At 41.1% G+C, this 23,257-nt stretch overlaps 1 protein-coding gene and 1 non-coding gene across 2 annotated transcripts; both read left to right on the top strand.

Moving 5' to 3' along the window:
* The first annotated feature begins 2,171 nt into the window (after positions 1–2,171).
* TRNAS-AGA (transfer RNA serine (anticodon AGA)) lies at positions 2,172–2,253 on the top strand. Its single transcript has one exon. It is a non-coding gene; the product is annotated as a tRNA-Ser (tRNA).
* Positions 2,254–2,314: 61 nt separating this feature from the next.
* CFAP418 (cilia and flagella associated protein 418) lies at positions 2,315–13,922 on the top strand. The gene is made up of 6 exons (XM_058833454.1): positions 2,315–2,550; positions 4,359–4,458; positions 6,841–6,911; positions 7,420–7,485; positions 8,267–8,362; positions 10,295–13,922. Exons 1-6 carry the CDS (start codon positions 2,450–2,452, stop codon positions 10,452–10,454), a joined length of 594 nt encoding a protein of 197 aa, XP_058689437.1. The 5' UTR covers positions 2,315–2,449; the 3' UTR covers positions 10,455–13,922.
* Positions 13,923–23,257: the final 9,335 nt, after the last annotated feature.

The raw sequence follows: 23,257 nt of genomic DNA, 5'->3' as shown, positions 1-23,257 counted from the left end.
CTGCCCTAGAAAGTTTTTTTTTGTCTTCATCACTGTTATGGCAAAATCCAGTTTAACAGCACCACTGAGAAAGCTTTCAGTACCTTGAGGATTAGAGAACATTGTGGCTTGCACCCAGGACAGCCTTCCAGATTTCTGTCTTCTCTTCCTAAGGATATATTGATGTCCTTATATATCAGTATATTAAAAGGAAAAAAAAAAAAAAAAAAGGAACCATCATCATCAAAGTGGTCATTCTGTACTTTTCCAGCCCTCAGCAATCAGTAACCCTTCCACTTGCACCCAAGCAGTCAGTAGGAGACATGATTTGAACAAGCCACTTCACTGATTTACTAAGAGAGGACAAAATTCAGAGCATGACCTCAACTCCTTTCTCCTGCCACAGCTTAGCTGAAGGCCCAGTATGTCAGATTCACCTCAGTGTGATTCCAGGGACTAGTCTGGAATCAATTTGACCCAGTAAGTCTTTTTGATTGCATCAGGCCTTTCAGAAGTTTTGAACAACAAGGATCTAAACAGCAGGCAGCAATCTGCACAAAGCCAATCTTTTCAGTTCAAAAATTTTTAAAGGTCTGTGCCTTTCTTCTTTTTCTTTTTTTTTCTTTTTTTTTATTTTTTTTTTTTTCTTTTTGGTTTCAAATGCTTTCCAACTGAGCAAATGCTGCAACGAGTTCATGGGAGAAGGCCTTGAGGCACCCCTGACTTTGGCACTGTTATCCCATAGACACTCCATACATTTTTGGCACCTTGCAACAGACACACTGACAGCCACAGGATTGATGGAAAGGGAAAGAAGCTGTTTTGCAGTCAAAAGAGAATGTACTCAGATTTCCAAGGCCATTTGAAAGAATGCCAGAATGATACTGGATTTCGGCATTCTTAAGCTCCTTTAAGATGATGCAGCAAGTGGTCTTTTCCACATGTGATGATGTATTTCAGGACAAGAGTTTCTTCAAGATTTTCCAAGCCTGTGGGCTCCTGATCCTTTTTCAAATTACAGAGATGATAGCATACTGGGGAGAATTGTGATTAGTTTAAACTCTCCACAGCTGCAAGAGATGAATGTAAAAATTCCACCCAAAAATCCACTTCTTCTGGATTGAATTTACCTACATGACAGAGAGTCCTGGCCAAGGGACCACTTAAAAGAGCTGGAGCAGCATCAACACTATTTAGTTTCTTCCATCACATCAACCCAGCAAAGGCTCACAACTCTTCTACCCAACACATCTCCCCCGGCAGCACTGCCTTGGATCAGGCCGGGGTATTAAACATGACCTGAGAGATGTGGGGAGGAAAATGGAACAATGAAATAAAAGCTTAAGTACAAGGGAATTCAGACAGGGCTTGGAACTCATTAATTGAAATACGCCGAGATTTGTAAAATACCTTGTTACCAAGTGGCTTTGCTTGGAGCTCTTAAGGACAGCAGACCCAACTTCATCACGAGTTTTGAGCCATCTTGGCAACAGGAGGGTACAAGCACTGTGCTTTACATCTCAGCTGACCTAAGGAGATGGCATGTTCTGTTTAGCTTAAGAGGACCTCTCTCTCTAAAGTCCTTCATTATATTTCTAAAAAAATATACTAATATACAGCATTTACTGACACTATGGGCGGTGTACCCAGCTTGGGACATCTCACCTCCCGTGTGTCTCTGACGAGGGGGGAGAGGAAGCTGGCATTGGAAGACTAGTGACTGACACTCCTACATTTGTCTGGATTTATTAACAGGGTGATAGGCAAGAGCCACTTTTATGGGACTTCCCTCAAAAATGCCTGCCTCGACTTCCCGGGCACTATGGGGGATGCCAGCTGGGGAGTGCTCCTGGGTTTAGTGGGACTGAGGCCACTTATAGGCCACAACTGTTCCTAACCAACGCCAAAAGCAAAAACAAAAACAAAACAAACAAACAGAAACCAAACCAAACAAAACAAAAAAAAAATACCACAAAATCAGGCATCTCCCGTGGGACTTAGCAAAGCCTAACCGTTTGGTTTTGCCCTAAACAGACCGATCCAGCCCAGGGAACTGTATGACAGACGCATTAAGTCTAACCTCTATTTTAAACCTTTCACTGCTCCCAGTGAGGAGACGAACCTAAGTGCCAAACCATGCGCGCTCTCGGGTAGACACTGATGACAAGGTAGGAAGATCTGCTTCAGCATGCGTAGTCGTGGCCGAGTGGTTAAGGCGATGGACTAGAAATCCATTGGGGTCTCCCCGCGCAGGTTCGAATCCTGCCGACTACGGCCGCCGCGGTGTGGCTTTTCATTTTCTTTTTTTCTTCCCCTCCCCGTAGTTCACTGCCGAATCCCGGCAGCGGCGCGGAGGGGGCGCGGCTGCGGCCCAAGCCCCGCAGGAGCCCCACACCGCCCCCGGCCCGGCCGGGAGGGCGGGCAGAGCCCGCCCCTGCCGGCGCCGCCTTGGCAACCGCGGGGCGGCAAGATGGCGGACGAGCTGGATCGGCTGCTGGACGAGGTGGAGAGGCGGCTGTGGCACCGGCCCGGCGGCGGCGAGGAGCAGCCCGCGGCGGCCAAGGAGGGCAGGTTAGCGGTCCCGCCGCGGTCCCGCCGCCCTCACAGCCCTCCCCGCCGAGCCAGGCGCCGCCTGGGTGGCGCGCAGCCCGTCCCTGCCTGCCCCGTGTGGCCAGACCTCTCGGGAACCCAAAATATGCGGGTTCAGGAGCCGGAACCCGGCCGACGGTCGGCGAGTGTCACCTGCAGCCCGTCTTTCTTAAAGACCCAAATGGTGTGCCAGCGAGTTTAGTTACTTCAGACAGCCTTTGTCTCCTGCGTCTACCGCAACCTTGGATTAAATATGGCGTTAAAAGCTGCACTAATTTGCCTCTCAGTTAGGGCTGGAGATTACTTGGCTCTATAACTGACCTCATGATAGCTCTCAGTATCTAATTGGCCTCAAATATCTATAAATCTCGCGATTTAGAGCAGGACGAGCTTTAGCAATAGCATTATCAAAATTTTTATTCTCTTGATAATTCAGTCATTTCACTGAAATCATAGAATATTCTGATTTGGAAGGGACCCAAAAGGATCATCGCAATCCAACTCCTGGCCCTGCCCAGGACACCCCAAGAATCACCCCATGTGCTTGAGAGCATTGCCAAAGCACTTCTTGAGCTCTGTCGGGCTTAGTGCTGTGACCGCTTCCCTGGGGAGCCTGTTCCAGTGCTCAGCCTCCCTCTGGGTGAAGAGCCTTTTCCCCATATCCAGCCTAAACCTCCCCTGACACAGCTTCATGCTGTTCCCTCGGGTCTGTTTTTTCTGTTCAGAATTTTTCTGCTCATACTTTATTAACTGTATGCACTACAGTAAGCACTTAACTTACATGCTACACTTCAAGGTATCTGCCTCAAATTCCACAATTTTCAAAATGGTGACTTTGCAAGTTTGATGCTAACAGGTTCATTCCTGCCAAGCATTTGGTGGTGTCTGACATCTCAGCCTGCCCTCAGGCTTCCATCCCAGACATGAGGTTTCCATCCTGGCCCTGAGGTTTACATCCCAGTCCTCACAGGCATCTCAGACTCCCTTTGGAAGGTCTGTGGACCAGGGAGGCTTGGCCAGATATCTCCACAGGTGGGCTGGTAAGCGCTTACCCTACACACATTTCAGAGTCTCAGGAAAGGATCTTGAAGAATCCAATGACTAATTCAAGACCAGAAGGACCACTACCTTTGACCACATTACTGGACTTCCACATTCTTTGCATAATGGTTAGATGAGCACTTAATTTTAGTCGATCTAATTACAATCTTGAAAGAAAAATTACAGTTTTCTTCTTTTTCAGGAGTAGATTTGTTTTTGATCAGTTAATGCAGCAGTACTACAGGCCTCTCTTGCTTTGACAAAGAGCTAGCAAACAGCAGACTTGAGTGTTACTTGAGCAAAAGCAAAGTGCAGGTGATCTTTCTAAATGCATCCAGTTCAGCAGGAATTCTCTTCAGGACCTCTGCAGTTATGTAGCTTGAGTAGAGACCTTCCTCTGACCTTATCATATTCCTGCTGATGAAGCTAAATGTGAAAAATCAGGGTTCTCCAATTAATTTCTCAGTAAGTGTAGCAGGGGTTATACTATCATAGTTTTATTCATGGCTGGGAGTAGTTGTAAATAAAAGAAGCAAGCAAAAACAAGATTTATGCTGGGACAACTCAACAGAGACTTAAAGGTGTTATCCTACAGTTTACATCTGTTCAGTCATGATTTGGATGGCCTACCTGAGATACTACAAAAATATTAGGGGAAAAAGGCTGTAACTGTTTATATTTTTTAACTCACAGTAAAAAAAGTTTTGTAGTCTTGCTAGAAAATGAAGGCTGATATATTTATTTTTCAGATCAGCTAAAGTGTCAGTGAGTGCTGGCAGCAGCGAAGAAGATCTAGACGACATTATTGATGAAATCTGTAATGACAGCAGCTTTACCAAAACACCTCTGGTGAGTAGGGGTTTGGAGAAATTCAGAACAAGTCAGGTTCAACAGCGGAAGCAAAAGCACCATAAGCTAAAACTTTGAAAGCAAAACATGAATGAAAACAAGCTGTAGAATAAACTTGGAAAATAAAGCAGAAAGGAAAATGCAGTAATGCTGTAGTGAGGAACAGGAGAGATATAAAGAGATGTTCTTACCTGGCCAATAACAGGCAATTAAAGGAAATGCAAGTTCAAAATAGATCATAGTGTCAATGCTCAGAATCACAGAATGGTTGCAGTTGGAAGAGGGAACTCTGGAGATCATCTGGTCCAACCACCTGCTTAAGCAGGACTGCCTAGAGCCACTTGCCCAGGACTGTGTCCAAATGGCTTTCAGTTATCCCTGAGGATGTAGACTGCAGCCTCTCTAAGTGGCTTGCTCCAGTGTTTGACCACCCTCAAAAGTCTTAAAGAATTTTTGTATGTTTGAATGGAAATTCTTGTACTTCAGCTTGCAGCCATTGCCTCTCCTGTCAGTGATCCCCGCTGAGAAAAGTCTGGCTACATCTTCTTTATTTTTTCCTGACATACCTTCGTAAGGTTCTCCTGACCATTGTTTTCTCCAGGCTAAACAATTCCATCTCTCTTAGCTTATACTTGGATGTCAGATGGTCTAAATCCTTAATGACCTTCATGGTCCTTTCGTGAGCCCACTCCATTATGTCCATGACTCTTTTTTACTTGACACAGTGTTCCAGGCATGTCTGTAAGGTTATATCTGGAGTAATGTGACCTGTTCTGGTCTCAAATATAAGAGAGAGATAGAGCTACTGGAGAACCTCCAGCAAAGGTCCATGGAGATGGTTAAGAGACTGAAATGCCTGTCATGTGAGGAGCAGCTGAGAGAGCTGAGACTTTTCAGTCTGGAGAAGGGAAGGCTCTTGGGGGGATCTTATCAATGTGTGTAAATAGCTATGGCTGTAGTAAAGAACCAGACTCTCCATAGTGCCCAGTGATAGGACAAGAGGCAATGGGCATACACTGAAACACACAAAATAACATCTGTACACCAGAAAACACTTTTCTTACTGTGAGGGTGGTCAAACACAGGGACAGTCTTCAGAGAGAGGTTGTGGAGTCTCGGTCTGTGGAGGTTTTCAGAATGTAGCTGGACACAGTCTTTGGCAAGCTGCTGAAACTGACCCTGTTTTGGGCAGGGGAAGGTCTCTTCCAGCTGGAATGATTCTTTGATTCTGTCATCAGTGCTGAGCAGAGGAGGGATCAGCTCCCTGGACATGCTGGCAACATCCCTCCTTACGTGTCCCAAGATACTGTTGGCCCTCTGTGCTGCAAGGCCACATTGCTGGCTCATGGTCAACTTGTTACTGACTGAATTACCCACAGCCTTCTCTGCAGCGCTGCTTTCTGGCTGGTCAGTCGGCATGGTGTTCTGTGCGAAGTGATTATTTCTCCCCTGGAGCAGGAGTTTGCATTTCACCTTAGCTGAACTTGAAGAGATTCTTCTCACCCCATTTCTGGAAGTCATTTGAGGTCCCTCTTAATGGCAGCTCAGTCATCTGATACACCAACCACTGCTTCCTGTTTTGTATCCTCTGCAAATGTCCTCTCATTTCACTGCAGGAGATGGGAATGAAGCCACAATTTTGCATTCTCAAAACAGTTACAATGATGGAAGGCATTGAAAACAGATACTCATATTCGTTTGGGTATCAGCAGTAGAAAATGGTGTTTTACCATTTACACTTCATAACCTCCTGTGGATTCCCTTATTTTCACAAGTGACATTGTTTTTGTTTTGTTTGATTTTTTACAGAGTGGCTAAATCAACCAACAAAAATACTTCTGTACATCTGAGGGAGAGAGAATTATGCCAGTAAATTTGTATAATTTTATCATTTTATATCCCTAGAACTTCCCATTTAGGATCTAGAGTTCTCATATTCTAGAATTCAAATAAACTCATCTATGTGCAGCAAATAAGAAACCTTTCAAAGATTCTATCTTTTTGAATAATAGAAGTTCTTGATGGGTTTTAATGAAACAAAAGCTAAAAAACATTGAGGGAGAGGATTCCAAATTATAATTGGTTTTAAATGCAAAATTATTAAAAGGAGGGCATAAAATACTAAGTTTTGATTGTAAAGTCTAAGTGATCATGTGGTGTGGAATTCCTTCAGCCAGAGCTGGAAATTCTGTGTGGGAAGAGAAGCCTTGTTCCCTGCTTGCCTGTTACTTCAGAGCCTCACAAACTTGAACAAGAAAATTCCCAAAGTCTTAGTCCCCATCTTCTGTGACTGAGATTTTCTGGCTCCTGATTATTAAGTAAAACAGAATATTGTGACTTTGCTGTAATGCTGCATTTTATTCTTTGGTTGTTTTTAAACAGAAATTGAAGTCTAATTCTGCAAGTCTCACACCTGAAAGAAACAGTGTTGTTGTACAGGCACATGGGAAAAAGTAGGTGAAAAATGTTCGGGCTTGTTGGACATTGCTGAATTTTTACTTTTTATCAGTAAATAATACTGCTGCTGTTTAATCTGTGTTGACATTTCTTAAGAAAGACACTGACAAAAACAGTCTTTTTAAAGAAAAACAAAGATAAGCAGATAATTTCAAAGACAGGCTAATGTGTTTTCATGTGGTCAAAATAATTTATTATGACTTTATTAATTATTTGAGCTATTGAAAAACATCTTCCTTTGTCTTATGGACATATACATTTGTCAAATGTTACAATATGTAGACCCTTGTATATTGGGCATAGAGAGTGATTTTCATCGTTTTTCTTTGAACACTTTGAAAATGGAAATTTTAAAATTCTGTAGTTTACAAGTATTTGGATGCTTGGCCTATATTTAAAAAATATTTTTCATAAATACCATGCTGTTAAACTAGAATAAATGTTGTACTGCTTTCTCCAATCTGTTTTGCTATAATTTAATATTTTTTTAATTAATCCACGTAGATGCTGTCCAGTGTACCTGGGTGGAAGCCTTTCACCATCTGGGATAGGAACAAATATTTCAAAAAGGTAGGAAACCTGAAAAAAATATGTGCTATTTGCTTTATAATTTTTTTTATTCACAGCTGTGTTTCTGTGGTGGTACAAAATTCCAAGCTGGGCAGGACAGCTTTACAATCATCTAAAGAAGTGGCTGCTTGTAACTGCAGTTGAAATCAGCTGGTCCCTTTCAGTCCTCTGTTGTTGATCACTTGAGCTTTTGTTTGTTTGAAGTATAGAAAGATGCTTGCAAATGAGACATGAAACCAAAAATCAGTAACAAGTAGTTAAGGAAGTTGCTGCTGCATTATTATTTTTCCCTGCCTCTCTTCATCTTTCTATGTGATGTCAAGTACGTGACTTAAATCAGTGGGCTGGTTGACATCATGCCAGAACCTGAACTGAAAATGGTCAGAGTGCTTGGCAATTGCAGCTGAATTTAGCAGGAAAGGTACTTTGACAATTTATCCATAACGTCCTATTAGAACATTACTGCATTCCATGTGGCATTTTTGTAGTAAGTAATTGTGTACTCAACACACGGTGCTGTACCAGTAAGGAGTACTAAAGAGAATATATCAAGTGAATATCAGTTTATTTTATGTGTTCAGTGAGGATAGGAACCTGTAAAAATAATACATGAACTTATAATTAAATCACATACTGTAACTGTGAACAGGCCAGAGATGTAAAAGCATTTAGATTAGGTGACGTTGCTTTTAGTATTTCTGAGTGAGTGCTGTACTTTGACCCATATATGATGGATGAATATTGTATCAGTCAGCTTCTCTGATTGCTCTTCTTTGTCCAGAACGTGTGACCAGCTACGTTGTACTGCTTGTGACTTCCGTGTGTCACTTTTCAATGACTACGTCTGGGATCAGTCCTGTGATTATCTCTTTTTCAGGTGTGTCTGGGGTGGGTATTAGTGTTGTGCTACTGTGCTTTATGACTCAATAAGAATAGGAGAGATGAAAAGCCCTTAGCACTGCTGTGTCACCTGAAAAAAAGCATGCATGCAACCTGTTTGGGATCAGGTGGGACAGTCTGTGGGGAGGGGGAAGCAACATCACCCAAAATCTGTTTTCATCCGTTTCTATCTCTTCTCCCATTACTCTCCCTCTGCTTTTAAAAATAATTCAAGTTTAATGGATCAAAAGGCCAGTTTATTGCTGAAATAAGCAGGTAATACATGTGATGGGTTGGACTCTGTCAACCAGTGCAGGGTATCTATAATTTCAACAATGTGACTGCAGACTATTCAGCATGTGCTTTGCATCTCACCTTCAGTCATAGAGCCTGTGATGGTTTCAAGTCAGATGTTCTTTTTTCCACTATTAGGTGTGCTGTCATGTTCAGTGAAAACCAAATAACTTTATTTCTTAACAGATTTCTTTCTTGGAGCAAGGTTTGTTTAAATGGAGAGGTGGAGAATTAAAAACATCACATATATTGTGATGTTTTTAATTCTTTAAATAGTTTTTGAAGACTTAAAAGTAAGGAGTTCATATTTCCAGGTTCTCTAAAGCTAATGCCAAGACTTAGTGAAAGGTAGTGTAGTATTCATAATAGATATCAAATTTGGATTCCTCTTATTTTAGTATAGTCTCTGTGTGTGCCCATTAACTGATTGAAGAGGTGGATGTGTTCAGAGTATGTGCTTGGACAGTAATGTAACAGTCAGAGAAGAACATTAATGGACATACTTGTTCCTTATCCATTATTTTTCCTGTGTTATATTTTTATTCCTGTATTTTTCTTCCAGTCTCAAAATTTGTATTTCTTATTTCTTATTATTTTTCCCATTATTTAAAGTGGCTTTAAAGTCCTAAGATTTGTTTGGTAGTGGACAAGGTTGAAACAAAGTGGGATTCTTTTATTTACCCAAAGTCAAAATTATTTTGCTTCTCAGATCTTGAAATTAATAAATGAAACGAAAGAAAAAAAAAAACACATGAGCAGCATTAGTATCAGATACTTGTAACATTGATTAAAATTTGTAATCTTTAGCAAGATATTTAGCTGTTTATTTTGACAAGCCTGAATTTCAGAAAGCAAACTTTAAGGTTAAGCATTTTCCTTCCATCAATAGGTGTCTGATCTCTTTGTCTAAAAATCCTTCTCTTAATACTTGTTTTGGGTTTGTTTTTTTTATTTAATTGGGCTTGTTAATGTTGCTTTTGAGCAATTCAGTATACAGTGGCCAGGAGGAGGTCATAAGAGCAGAGATAGATAAAATGCTATATTTTCACTTTATTTTCTTTAATTACTTCTTTTTGTCATAGCATGTTGATTTTTCATTTGTTATGGTTAATGGCTGCACAGGAATTATTTCTGGTTTGATGTACAATCTACCCTCTTATGGCCATTTCATTTCAGTCACTTTAACAATCACCTTGAGTAGTAGTTACTGATGAAAAGTTTAATTCTGTTATTGTATCCATAATGCATAGCAATTTTTACAGTAGATTTGGTAAGATAAATACATTTTTTGGGCAATTTTTTAACACAGGAATTAGCTCTGCTTGGTTTTCTTCCCAGTTCTTTCTCTGGAGGCTGACTGGAAGTCTCTACAAACCTAACAGATAACATTGTTTACAAAATCATCAGTCCGTAGTTGATCTGAGAACACAGAAACTATACACTGAGACTGCTCTCGGGAAAGGATTGTGTTCGAAAGAGAATTCAAATATATCCCTAAATTCATCCATGACAGTGTTACTCAGAATTGTCCTTAAAATGTCTTCTGATTTGAAATGGTCTAATGAATATTTTTTCTTCAAAAAAAAAAACCAAAACAACCCAGCATGATCCTAAGATGAATTCACTTCTTTGGCAGGAACAACATGCCTGAGCTCAGTAAACTAAGAGCAAAGATGATAAAGAGGAAAGGAGCACGTGCATATGCTTGTCAGTGCAGCTGGAGATCCATTGATGAATTAACTGACCTCCAAACAGAGCAGCAGCTTCGGTGGGTTTGTGGTAAACATGGAGAATGAAGTCTTCTTGTGTGGGATACCTACTTGTGTGTAAATGGCTCTTAAAATCAATTTGTTTCCTACCCAGTTTTCCGAGAACAAATGGAAAATTGAATACTTAGATCTAGAAATAGATTAAAACACCCAGTTTTCAACCTGAAAACTTTTTTTTTTTTTTCCTTTTATTTAACTGTCTGCAAGCAGTGTGGACAGTTGGATTATTAGGAGAAATGACCAACTTTGAGGCTTTCTGGAAGCTAAATGAGGTTAAAGTTCACACTCAGCAGTGTTAAAGAAAAGAAGAAATAACAGACTTGGGCATGGGCAAAGCACCTTGAGACTGTTCCTCATGTAATAAGAGCCTTGTGTTCCCATGCCTGCAGAATTTTGGAGTCAAAATGGTGGGTTGGGAAACAGCCATGACACAGTGGCATATGAATTTCTGCACAGAAGTTAATCCTGCTGTGATGGTTTTACACTGATTGATATTTGGTGAAGAAGGAAGAAACCACCCACGGAAATCTGCTTTGTTCATAGTTGCTAATGAGCAAATGGATTTTTATCTCTTAAAAAATTACTATTGGATCAGCTCTCATCTTAAAGGTTTCACCACACCCTTTAAGTTAACTACCAAAACTTTACTTCCTTTTACCCAAAAGCAGCCAAAACTGCAGGTGTTGAAAATTTTCTTCCAGTTCCTACTGCTTTATTCAGAGCACTTTCTGCTGACTAAGGATTTCTACCACAGTGAATTTCTTTAAATTCTCTTCAGCCCTCACTGCACAAGAGATGAAGTTATTGTGCAATTATTAAATAATGCAATTTTAAAGAGATTCTGAACAGTATATTACTCTTTTGTTAATATTTTCGAGGGAAAAAGGCTCAGGCTTTTAAGTGTGAGAAAATATATATATCATCACTCATGTTCAAAATTATTTATTTTTTTTTCAGTTTCATTTAGCTTTCACTTCAGCTTCTCTTTAAAAAAAATTGCATTCAGAAAGTGTAACTGTCCTGTTTCCACACACTTCCTTCCCTCAGTAACATTTTACTTGGTGCATTGTCTTGCTTACACTTCACTACAGTTTATGAGCTTTTTCTTTTCATTATGTGTAAATAACATAGATTTGAGTTTTATGCAGGGGGAGAGGGAGGAAAGAATAACCAGTCCTGACATTTACAACACTGAAAAGTGTGACAATATGGGAACTCAGTGTTTTTGCTGTGCAGTATGTGTATCTGTACAAATAAATTCAGAATTACTTACTTTGGGCAATTCTAGCTATACAGAGCCATTTCCCTTTCTCTGAAGTTTTGCTCATGGTTCTAATCTGTACATTTGTTCCGTTTCTGAGATTCTCCAGAACAATTGTGCGCTCTTAAAGAGGTGATTCCTGTGTCTGTTGCCCTCTGAAAGAGCAGATTTCAGTAGTGATAAGAGGCATCACGCACTCTGCACCCTGCTTACCTTGTCCTTCTGCGAGTGCTTCTTTCAGAACCTGCAGAGACCCAGCAGTGTGCCTGGGAAGTCTGGCAGTGCTTCTTCAGTGCTCCAGGCTGCAGCCTCCAGTGCCCATGCAGCCTGGCTGTAGAGTCAGAGGTGAGTTGGCTTTGGAGAGGTACTACTTGGCACCATGGTATAGACATATTTAGGGTCATCTGTTGTTTCTAGTGAATTTAGTATTTCAGGCTGAAGTTTCAACTGCTAGAGTCCTAAACTGCAGGTTCAGGACCAGAGACCAGTTGACTAATGCTCCTAGAAGATCTCTGCTTGCCTTTCTGTCCTTTGTGAAGATGTAGCCCTGGTCTGGGCTGTACCCAGACCAGTAGTGACTGCTCCTGGGTGTTCTTCAGGTGTCAAGTGACTTTCATGCCTAGAGAGTTCCAGTGGTCAGAATAAGAGAAGAACTCAGCAGTAGGTAACAAGCTCTGGGGAAGAAGAAGTCTGCTTTCCATTCTTCTTGAAGAATACATTTCAAAAAGTGCTGAGTTGCCTTGGCTTTTCTGTTCCAAGGCTGTTTGGAACTCATGACCAAGTAGTTCCACAGGGTGTCTTTTGGCTAGAATGGTACTGCAACTTGTCCTGCAGTGTAGAAACAAGCTGGGCTTGCAGCCTGTGAGCAGGAAGTGGGGAAAATCCTAATTCCCATCTCAGTTCATGAGACTGAGTCTTATGTGACTTGGAAAGAGACCGTGTCTCCTGTACCCTGAACATTCCCCTGAAATAATCAGATTTATTCAAGGGTAGTTAACTTGTTCCTGGCCTTGGTCAGAGTGGTGGGATATTACAGCTTTTTGTCCGAGGGAAATTGTAAACAGGTATAGAAATAATGTTTCTTGTACAGGTTTTCAGAATTTATCATATTTCTAGATTTGAGAATAATTGCTATGACGTAAGATACAATTATTTTGTTGGAAGAAGAAGCAGTATTAAGAGTGGATTTCCTTTCCTTTTCTTTCTTCAGTTATATGTCACAAACCACTCCAAAGTCCTTGGATTAAAAGGAATGTAAAGAAAGATAAAACTAGAGCTTGAATGTTCATTTGATGAAGGTATTGTCAGATTGTACAAGGTTTTCAAGATAAAGCCCAGACCCCAAGTGACATTTCTGAGTCAGTTATATTAGATAGCAGGGATTATGTAGAGAATTCTGTTTAAGAATATGTAAAATTTTCTTTTTTAAGAATGCAATTCAGCTGTTGTCAAATGAAGTACTGAAGAACAGTGTTGCTAAGTATAAACATGACCATTGTTTTCCTCCAGTTTTTTGCTTTGGAATAGTAATACCATTTCCATTTGTGAAATGGGCAAGGTGAAAATTAAAGACTTTTAGTTTGATTACTGATATGCTTGAAAATTTTCTAGCCTGTCCCATTAATCTGCAGCAGAGCCATGAAAGAAACAAAAGCAATGAAGGATGACAAAATTCTATCAATTTTTTATATGCTGCTCTGACTTACCTTTCACTTGTTTTACCTGCAAATTATGGAAGGTGAAAATAGTTCAGAAGAGTCATTATTAAAAATCGACCTGCCATTAAAGTTAACTTACAGAAGCATAATAACATTACATATTGCAAGCTCTGCTCTGAGGAAAAAAAAAAAAAATTCTAAATACCTATTTTGGTTTTGTACTGAAGATATTCTGCAAATGCTGCCACTTGCTGAAAGACTGCCACTTCTCTTGTTTCCTGACATGTGAGTCTTTGGGTCATGTAACCAGCACATGTGGTAGTCACACAATATAAGAAGTGCTATGCTGGGACCTGTCTATGCAAATTTTTCTTCCTGCCAGGCTCTTTTTTCAGAAGACCTGGTGTTCTGTCTGTGGTCTGACACCTGATAACTGCAGGCAGGTGGAGGAAAGGAACATCAGGTGCTGATTGTTTGTGAGGGCCATATCTGATGCCTAGGGTTTGGCATGTATGCTTTGAGAAAGTTTTTCAAATGTCAGCACTTAATAAAACAAAAAGTTGGAACAAATCTGAATTGTGTGTTGTGTGAATTCTATTGTACTGTTCCTATCCAAGAGAAGCCTTATAAAAATGTTGTTTTCTGTCAGAAGGGTTATGACATGTCCTTAGTTCAAAAGCACTGTCCAGCTTATAAGAAGCAATAAGTAGTGTTGTGTGTTTTCTCACATCAGTGGGGATGCAAAAATTAAATAAGCTTTAACATTCCTTACCAGCTAACATGCACATGAGGACAGCACATAAAATTATAGAGAGCTCATAAAGTTGGATTCATTTGCCACATTTCTTGGATGTTTACCAAGGATAAAAGGTGGAGGCAGGTGCTGTGCAGTGTGGCTTGTAGCTAAACAGCTTGCAGAGTGGGATGCTGATTGCCTGGTGTATCAGTCAAGCATTTGCTGTGGCCCACATGCCCTGTAGAAAAACTGTAGAAAAATGTTCTTAGTACGAGGGAGGAGTTGCTCTGCATATGGGAGTTGGAACTGGTTTCTCCACCATCCAGAAATGTCGTGTGACTTATATTAGAGTAACAGACATGAATATGTCCTGTACCTCGTTCTGAATTCGCATTCTAGGCATCAGTGCTATTCAGGCAATAATTTCTCCACCTTAACTGGCAGTGTGGACATGGTGAGGATACTCAGAAACCAGGTGCTGCCTCAGGAATACTCCAGACTTATTTAGGACTTACAGTGTCACAGTGATGTTCATGTGTGCATCATTTGCTTTGATGACTTCTTTTTCTGTTGAGTGAGATGTGCTTTGAAAGTAAGCGATCGGGTTAATATGTGATTATACAATCCAGTCTGCAGAGGGCAGAGCAGAACCACTGAGAGTTACAGTCCAGGCTTCTGCTTCACTTACAGAACCTCATACTCCAATTTTTTTCTGTGATAGTGGTTTACATTCAACAGACCAAGGCTTCTTGCATTTCTCTCCTACGAAGGTCATTATAAGTGGGGTAGACTGATCTGTAGAAATTCCAATTGATTTTTGTATTAATTCATCCAAATGGTCTTCATGTGTTCCTTAACCAATACTGAAGTAGATCAAATTTTTAGCTGTCATGTAAAGAAGCATAAAAAACTCTCCGTGTGTCCATACGTAGGTATATTTGTCTGTGTTTATCCTCTAATAACATCAGTAGAAAACCTGAATTGCCTCACAATTTTTTTCACCCTGCCCAAATTAATTTTCCCTGAAAATGTTAAATAATTTTGGCAAGTAGAGGTTGCATATGTTAGGATCATCTTCCAGTGTTCAATACAAAACTTATATAGCACATCAGCCAGGGTGACAGCTCTTGAAATAGTAAAAGTCCAAAATTTAGAAATGCAAAAAGAGAAAAAGTTGTTCCTGTCTATGTAGGAAAGCAATATAGACCAGAAATGCTGCAGAGCAGTCTGAGATACAGCATGAGAATCATCCAAAGACCTAAATCCTGCAGCTCCTCATCCATGAGCCACGGCTTATGGTTAGTGGTTAGTGAAGTCTTGCTCTCTGAACTCTCGTCTGGTTCTTTGGAAATCCAGAATGTTTGAATGTACAAAGCAGATTTAAAGTGGATGGAAGTAAATATTTCCAATAACCAGTAAAGTTGTGTCTGTTTCTGCAGAAGTGACAAGGTGCTTTTAACTAGAAGCACAAACATATCTAAACCATGAAACTAAAGTTAACTTATTTTACTCATAAAATAGGGAGTATGATCTAAATTTAGCCTAGTTACTCCATAGGTGAGTGATCTCTGTAACACTTCATTCTTTACTAACTTGATTTCTTCTAGTAGGAGAAACAATTTAATTAAAAGTTTAATAGAGCAGAAAGGAACAAGCAGGACTGAGTAGCACACTGTGAGAGGTTTCATATATGTTTTGATAAAACATTTTTTCAGATAAGAAATAAGCCATTGGTTTTTGTTTGCTTCTAAACTAAAGACGCACCTAAGTGAAAGAAAAAAAATACCATGCTGCAGGGAGAACTTCAAATGTCCACCATTTTCCAAAACCAAGGACAAAACTTCACATGGGAGGTGTCCTTTCTAGGAGTCTTTTATTATTGCAATTCCACAGGCTGGCCCAGAAGATGGGGGTGAATCCATCCCCCCCATTCCCTTTTTCAGGGTTTCCTGTCATATTTTGAAACCTGTTTCCTGTTGATAGGTTTTAGAGATAATAATAGCTAACATAGATATTATATTTAGATATAAGAGCTAAGATATTCAGGGCTTGTAAACCCTCTTAGACACTGGTTTCTAACTGTTATTCAAATATAAGCAAAAGATATTGAAGTTTTTTAAGAGAGTTTAGTGAAACTGAAACTCTTTGCAGCTTCAAAACTTTTTGCTAAAGAACTGGGAGGCAGAAAGGAGGAAAGGCGTTTTCACAGCAGTCAGACCAGCACTTAATATTGTAGCTCCTTAGCACCTTAAATTCCTCTGCTTAGAAAATGTGATTGCCTGCAGAGGGGAAAAAAATGTTGACTCTTGAATGGTGATAGGGTATCCAAGTATCCATAGAATTTTTCAATCTCTATTTAAAGGGAAGCCATATGGCCTAAGACATTGCAGTAGATGTGCTAAGAGAGCATACATCTTTCAGCTAAGAGCTTTGGGATAGTCAGCAGTCTGAGTGTGCTCGGAATTCCGTGTGCTGACTGCCCTGATGTAAACAGCATTCACAGGAAGGGGGAAGCAGCTACCAGAGACAGGAAGGTTGAATTTAGCATCAAACTCCTTATCTAGGCAGAGCGGGCTGCTCAGGATGCTGACAAGAAAAAATGTATAAATTGCAACAGCAGCCTGTGATAGCTGCCTGGCCCTTCCTGGGAAGACCATTTTCATCAGTGTTATCAGAGTACAATCTTACACATGCAGATGGGTTTAGGAAGGGATTATATCTGGGGACCGCTTATCCAAAATAATGCTTCGTGTATTATAGTCTCATTCAGTCTGGGTTACTGGCACCTGCAGGAAGAGATTAATCTGCATGCTGAAGTAGGAGGATGTGAGTCTTTAAAAATAAAAACTTTGTCATAGTAAAAGTTATTATTAGTCTTACTAGCCATAAAAGAATATAAGCCTTTCCTGAATCTGAATATGCACAGCAATATCTGGTTTAATTTTTAGATTACAGATTTTGTATCAGTGCTGGCACAGCTCTGGTTTCACCTCTTCAGAGATAAAAGCTGTTGCTGCATTGTCTAATGTGCTTTAGATCAGTGAGATGTCTTGTTTACAAGTGGCAGATACATGGCTTCAAAACACTATTTGCAGTGTAATCAGTTGCTCATTAACATATGATGTCATTTTCCTTTTGATTTTTGTGTGTGTATATTTTGGGAAATCCATCTGCTCTGAGTCTACAGCACAGCAAAGCACCATTCCATCAATATCTGTTCCTCAGTGGCTGAAGTGACACAAAATGCTAGCTTTCTCCACACTGATTTTTCTATGAATGATGACTCTCATTTCTCATGTCTTCCCCAAAGTATACTGAGAAATTATTTTGGCTAAGATTGAGACCTGGAGGCAGTTTAAAGCAGTCTTTTAGTTGCATCTTCTCACATATGTCTGAAACATCTTTCCCTTTCCTTTTCCCTTTCTCTTTCCTTTTTCCTTTTCATTTTCCCCACCCTCTATGTTAAATTTATATTTAGTTCCATTCCAGTGAGGAAGGCTAGAAACAAACTACGAAAAAGGAGAGTGGTATAAAAGAGTCATAAAAGAGTCTACCCATGTCCTGAATAGCAATAAAGCAGTCTGTCCTGGGTCATTACAAAGATAGCATTCTGGATTTGAATGGCTGAAATAATTGGAGTCAAGAGGATAATGGAGTCCACCTGTTCTGCTCGCTGAACATGGGTACCACAAATCTCCTGAACACAGGAGGACAGGCTGACACAGCTGTCAGCAGTCTTAGCACCAGAGTATCCAGCCAGGTGCTCCACACCAGGGTTGCTAGGGTAAGCTAAAATCTTTAGTCATTCTAGTTTTGCAAAAGAGATTTTCCTCTGTGGTATATTGCAAATCCTCTCTAAAACCTGGAGAACATTACGTCTTTTTAAAGTATATGTTTGTAAACTGGATAATTTCCAGGTGCCAAATCATGTGGCAGACCTTGCAATAACAGCTCTCTACTCCAGGGTCTCAACCAGTGCTGGGCATTTGGTTACCTTGGATATTTTCAGGATCCATCATAAGGCAAATGACACCTTTAGAAAGGGGAAAAACAAACAGCCTAATGGGCATCTCTTGGCAGAGAGCACCTCATCAGGTTTGTCCCAACACATTCTCACGTCATTGTTCAATAGGCTAACAAGCCATAAAAGAATAAAGCAGGTACTTTCCTTTTCTGTCAGATGTTGCGAAATACTCATATTTCCTGTCTTGCTATTTCAAGGACTAAGGGCTGAAAATGAGAGTTCATTAACTTGTCTGGAATTAAATATTTTCCTGTTTCTACAGCCCTGCTGAAATGATGATAGTACCATATCTCTCATACCGTGAGACATAACTATCCCTCCAGGAAGCTCAGGCTGAACCTGGGTTTGGGTTGCCACCAGAAATGCTCCTCCAATTTGCAGGGGAGCTGGCTACAGTACACATCAAAGAAAGTGACACCACGTTTTCCATGCCAGCTGCCCAGTGAGTCCCAGGAGGAGTGGAAGGAACATCCTTCTCTCCCTGCAGACTGATGGGTTGGGCTGTGTTTTAGCCAAGAACAGAAATACGTGGGAGAACATAGGAGAAATGCAATAAGATAACATCACAGTTGGCTTTAGGCACTTAGTGGTATTTTTGACAGTCTTACTTTAACTGAGCTTTATTCACACTTCAAACATTTTAAAATAAAACATTGCTTCCCTCACTTTTTTTCTACTCCTGTTGGCTGTTGTTTTCTCTATGGACTTGAGACTATGCTTATTCATCTTCCAGAAAAATCCTTATCTCTGTCTGAATGGCCTGGGAAAAGCTCAGGGCATGCTTGCAATGCAAACGTTGAGGAAGTAAATTTAGTTTCTCAATAAATCTAGCCAATATTCAACTGTCACATTTGACAGCCATCTTTCTAAATTTTGATGGAGACTGAGCTCTTCTCTGGGGCATGCAGTCTAGAGTTGTGGGTCTTTGGGCCTTGGGCCCCAGGAGGTCACAGGCCACATCTAATAGGTTCAAGAAGAGTAACTTAAGAAAAGCAATTCTGTTGTCAGCAACCTTAAATTTTCTGTGCTGGTAACTGTACTGCTGGAGAAAAAATAAAAAGTGTGGGTTTGCAGATTGGAAGAAAGGTCTGAGAGCACAGCCACAAGTGGGACAGCCACAGCTGTTGAGTTTTTCAAAATACAGAGGCAAATTCTTCTTGAAATGCAAACGTTTTCAAGAAAATCTTTCCACTGTTTAGCATATACTGATTCATCACTTGTGTGTAAACTATAGACCATTAGCATATTTGTGTGTACAAACATCATTACATAAATTGCTGCCATCCAAGTAGGCTGAGTGAGCACTGAGGAGCCTGCTCACTGGAAAAGCACACCTGAGGGCTCCCCTCATTATACTAATTTTACTCTAGAGGAGGTTTTAATATATGGCACCAACCCATCCTGCTAACCAAGGAGATCCATTTTTCTTCCATGCACCCTAAATGCAAAGGAAGGGGATCCCAGCAGGAGCTCCACAGTGGTTGCTGCCAAAAAGAGTAGCAGTGAATTAGAAAGGGGAAGGAGATGGAGAATGCTTCCTATGAGATGAAGGCACTTCCACACCTCCTCTCCTAAATCCCACACTGCTAGTAGGGATTTTGGGCTCTGCCATGAAAGAAGGCGTCTGTGAAGCCACAAGTGCAGTGTGCTTGAGGAAGGCTTGCCAGCAGCCAGAAAGCAGAGGAAGATGAGATGGAGGAGGCAGGCTGCACTTTTTTTAGAAATCTGGGGAGTTCAGACAATGAGTTTGCACATGCATCACTTAATTTTTAAAATCTCTCCATAAAGTGCTAGTCATTTAAAAAAATTCACCTCTTAGCAAGGAAAGCAAAAAAAGTAAGAGAATTAGCTACAGCCACAGGCTTATGACAGATTTTTGCACCTCACAGTCTTGAGAAATTGTCTTCCTTTGATTCATAAAATAAATCAACATGATACAAACAGCATCAGAAACTTAATAGTTTTAAGAGGAGTTGATGGTAAACTAGGGTATGCCAGCCCTGAAATGCCTCCAGACTGTGGTTGTGTAATGGGGATAAGTACAGTACTTCTTTGGAGCATTAACCTGAATTAAAGGATGAAACAACTGGGCAGGGATCAGGCACACCCCTGGTCACTGCTGAGGCCTGGACAGAAGGATTAGAGAAATTGCAAGATGGTCTTTTAAATAGGGAAATTCCCACTGGGGAACACAGCACTTTCCTTAGAAGAACCATACTGGCTCTCAGGGCAGGCAGGGCTGTGGAGGACAGCATTCAAGAAGGGATTCAGCACCCACTCTCTCCACGACATCCACAGCCAGTGCTTGAAGGGCACAGCTCCAGACTGGCCCTGCTCACCCCACGGGTTGCAGTGGCTCTCCACAGAGCTAAGCATCACTTTCCAGGGAAGGCAGATGGATGAAGTATTAGGGACTGATGCAAAACCAGTTTATTGTATCTACTATGCAGCTGCGTCAGGAGTTACGCACCTAAATCCCTCCACATCACAGCAAGGGAATGCTCCCCATGCAATGCTGCTTGTCAACAGCAATCCTTTCGACTCACTCCTCAAAATACAGCACACAGCAGTTGCTGCTGTGCCATGGAAAAAAATGTGGTGTGTTCCCAAGTCACGTAGAGCCTGATCTTCAGCTGGGGTCAGGCCATGTAAACCAGGGAGATGCCTGCCACAGCTGGTTCATCCCACTGGAGGCATTCCTTGGCTCATCCCACTGGAGGCATTCCTTGGCTCATCCCACTGGAGGCATTCCTTGGCTCATCCCACTGGAGGCATTCCTTCCTGTGAGAGCACAGGCAAGGCCACACATCAGCAGGAGGATCCACATCAAATATACAGCCCTTCAACTAGATTATTCCAGATTTTCCTTGGGGATCTTGAGTCTGGATTTAGGCTATAGCACGTACCCAAATGCCATTTGTTTGAACTAAATACATTGGTTTGTTTCAGTTTGAGAGATACCTCAAAGGAACCTACATCTCTATGTGCTTCATAACCTGAGAGTAGATTTTGAGATGCTGCTGCCTGCACAGGGCCTGTAATGCACTCTGCCCTTGCAGAGCTGCCTTGTATATGGCACACAGGACAACCTTAACCTTCCCATCTCCATGATAACACACTAGATAGGTTTTCTGCAGGGGAAGCCCACTGGGCTAGTATTAGCCTTCAGTGAAGGGAACACAGGTCCCTTTGTGTGTTATATACTCAAAAGAGGAATGATGCTCAAAGGTCTTGCCCACTAGATGAAGATTTTGAGGCTCCCAAGTGTTGGCACACTCTTTTTCCTTTACTGCACTGCCAGCTTTCCCCTGCTGCTCACATTAATGCAGCTCCATGGTTTTGTTGCCGTGATTTTCACACTTATAACAACTTGATGGGATAAGCCAGGTTGGCACACACATATTCCTTCAGTCATGACCAATGCTTGCTTCTGGGGGATTCTTCTCTCAAAACCAGCTCCCAGAATTGTAACAGAATAAGATCTGAGTCAAATTGCGTACCAGAAAAAGTCTTCCTTTGCCACTGAGTAAAGGCAACGTGAAGATGTTTGGCTGGTGTGATCCCCTCATGATCATGTGTCTGAGCACTAAAACATGCTATAACTAGGCAAGGCAAGCTGGCTCTAGGGCAGCTTCCCACTAAGACTGGTTTAGCATGTGCAGGAGAGCAAGCTGACAGTGCCTTTGCTTGATTTAGACTGTGGTGGTTTACATCAAACCAGCTGAGATGATTTTGCATTGTCCCTTTCAGCACTGTCTAGAGTTAGAAAGAACAGTCAGCCAGACTTTGATACTCTCCTAAGAAAACTAGTTTAAGAGTCATACCTCAGGAGCTTATCTAAATGTAGGATTGCATTAATTCAACAGGAACAATTAAACTAATTGAAGCTTTTGTGAAACACTGTGCACTTGCATTTTAACCAAGTGTCTTTCATACCTGCCTCCACCACTGCTTGTTTCAGTGGTTTTTGGTGCGTGCTTCCTCCACATTCATACACGTCACAAAAAACAGCTGAGAAAAGCAGATTGGCAACAGGTTTGAATTCCCCTTGGATAAGCACTGGAAAGTGTCTGGGAAAAGGACAAATTTTAAAAGATAAAAACACTACTGGCTTCTTTAGTGAGCTAAATAAGCATATAGCTAAAGCCTGGGGATGGAACCCACCTTTCTCTCAGACGATGCCTTGGGAGTGACCTGACTGACTGTCCTGCAGCATGGAGCAGAGCTGCTATGGCAGGGCCCTCAGGCGTGTAGCTGCAAAGTGGGATCCCATCCCACCAATTATTTTCTCCATGCCACAGGCTTCAAAAATAAATTTAAAAAAAATAAAAAATAAAAAAATAAAATCACAGCCCCTCACCACCTCGCCTCTGCCAAATCCAGGTGCTCAGGTCTGCTGTGATTTCCAGAGTATCACTGTCCAGCTGCAAACCTGGGTGACCAACCCCCAGCACACACAAGGCACCCATGGCACTGCCCTTCCCACTGTCCCCTGTCAACAGATGTGGTCCTACACAGGGATGTCCCCACATGGCTGAGGTTTGGCTTTACAAAAAACCCTCAGCCTTGCTGGCAGGTGGGAGTTGAAGCCAGCAGGCTCCTTAGGGAAAATTCTGCCTGTGTGATTTCTAGTTCAGTACTTCCCACAGCTAAAATACAAAGCATTGAGGCTGAAGAGTTTAAAATCTGTGTCCATACTAAAATACACTGATTATTTTATATATATATTATTCATTGTTACTGTATGAAAATATGTGCTTCAGATCAGAAGCAAATGCTGGGGTAGTGACACATGGTGGGAAGGAGAAAGGCTCGCAGAGGTTTCACCCCTTTTCGTCCTTTAAACCGCATTTTTAAATTATAGTAATCACAGTGTCTGATCATATTCCAGACTGGCAGAACCATTCCCAACAGAGCTGTCCTCAAAGTGTTTAACCTTTAAATGTAAATAGATTTATTTTAGGTAACTTCTATAATTACAGATAACTTTTGCCCACTGAAATGTCTGTTCATTTCCTGTACACTCACCATTTTTTCAATTGGGCTTTTTTTTAAGGAACTGTTTTTGCAGAAGTAAGAAAGCAGCATCAAGTATAACTTCATTGTCTTTACCTGCTTTTAAATTGGTGATCTAACAACATGTTAAACAAC

This window comes from Poecile atricapillus, chromosome 2 (assembly GCF_030490865.1).
Source record: "Poecile atricapillus isolate bPoeAtr1 chromosome 2, bPoeAtr1.hap1, whole genome shotgun sequence".
In the NCBI taxonomy this organism is placed as follows: Eukaryota; Metazoa; Chordata; class Aves; order Passeriformes; family Paridae; genus Poecile; species Poecile atricapillus.
Note: the sequence above shows the minus strand (reverse complement) of the source record. Positions and strands in the feature narration are given on the sequence as shown.

Excerpts from the sequence above, each read along its gene's own strand:
- CFAP418 (XM_058833454.1), top strand. The coding sequence starts at position 2,450 with ATGGCGGACGAGCTGGATCGGCTGCTGGACGAGGTGGAGAGGCGGCTG. Across the intron at positions 4,459-6,840 it reads GCTTTACCAAAACACCTCTG|AAATTGAAGTCTAATTCTGC; the intron begins GTGAGTAGGGGT and ends GTTTTTAAACAG. Across the intron at positions 8,363-10,294 it reads TGTGATTATCTCTTTTTCAG|GAACAACATGCCTGAGCTCA; the intron begins GTGTGTCTGGGG and ends CTTCTTTGGCAG.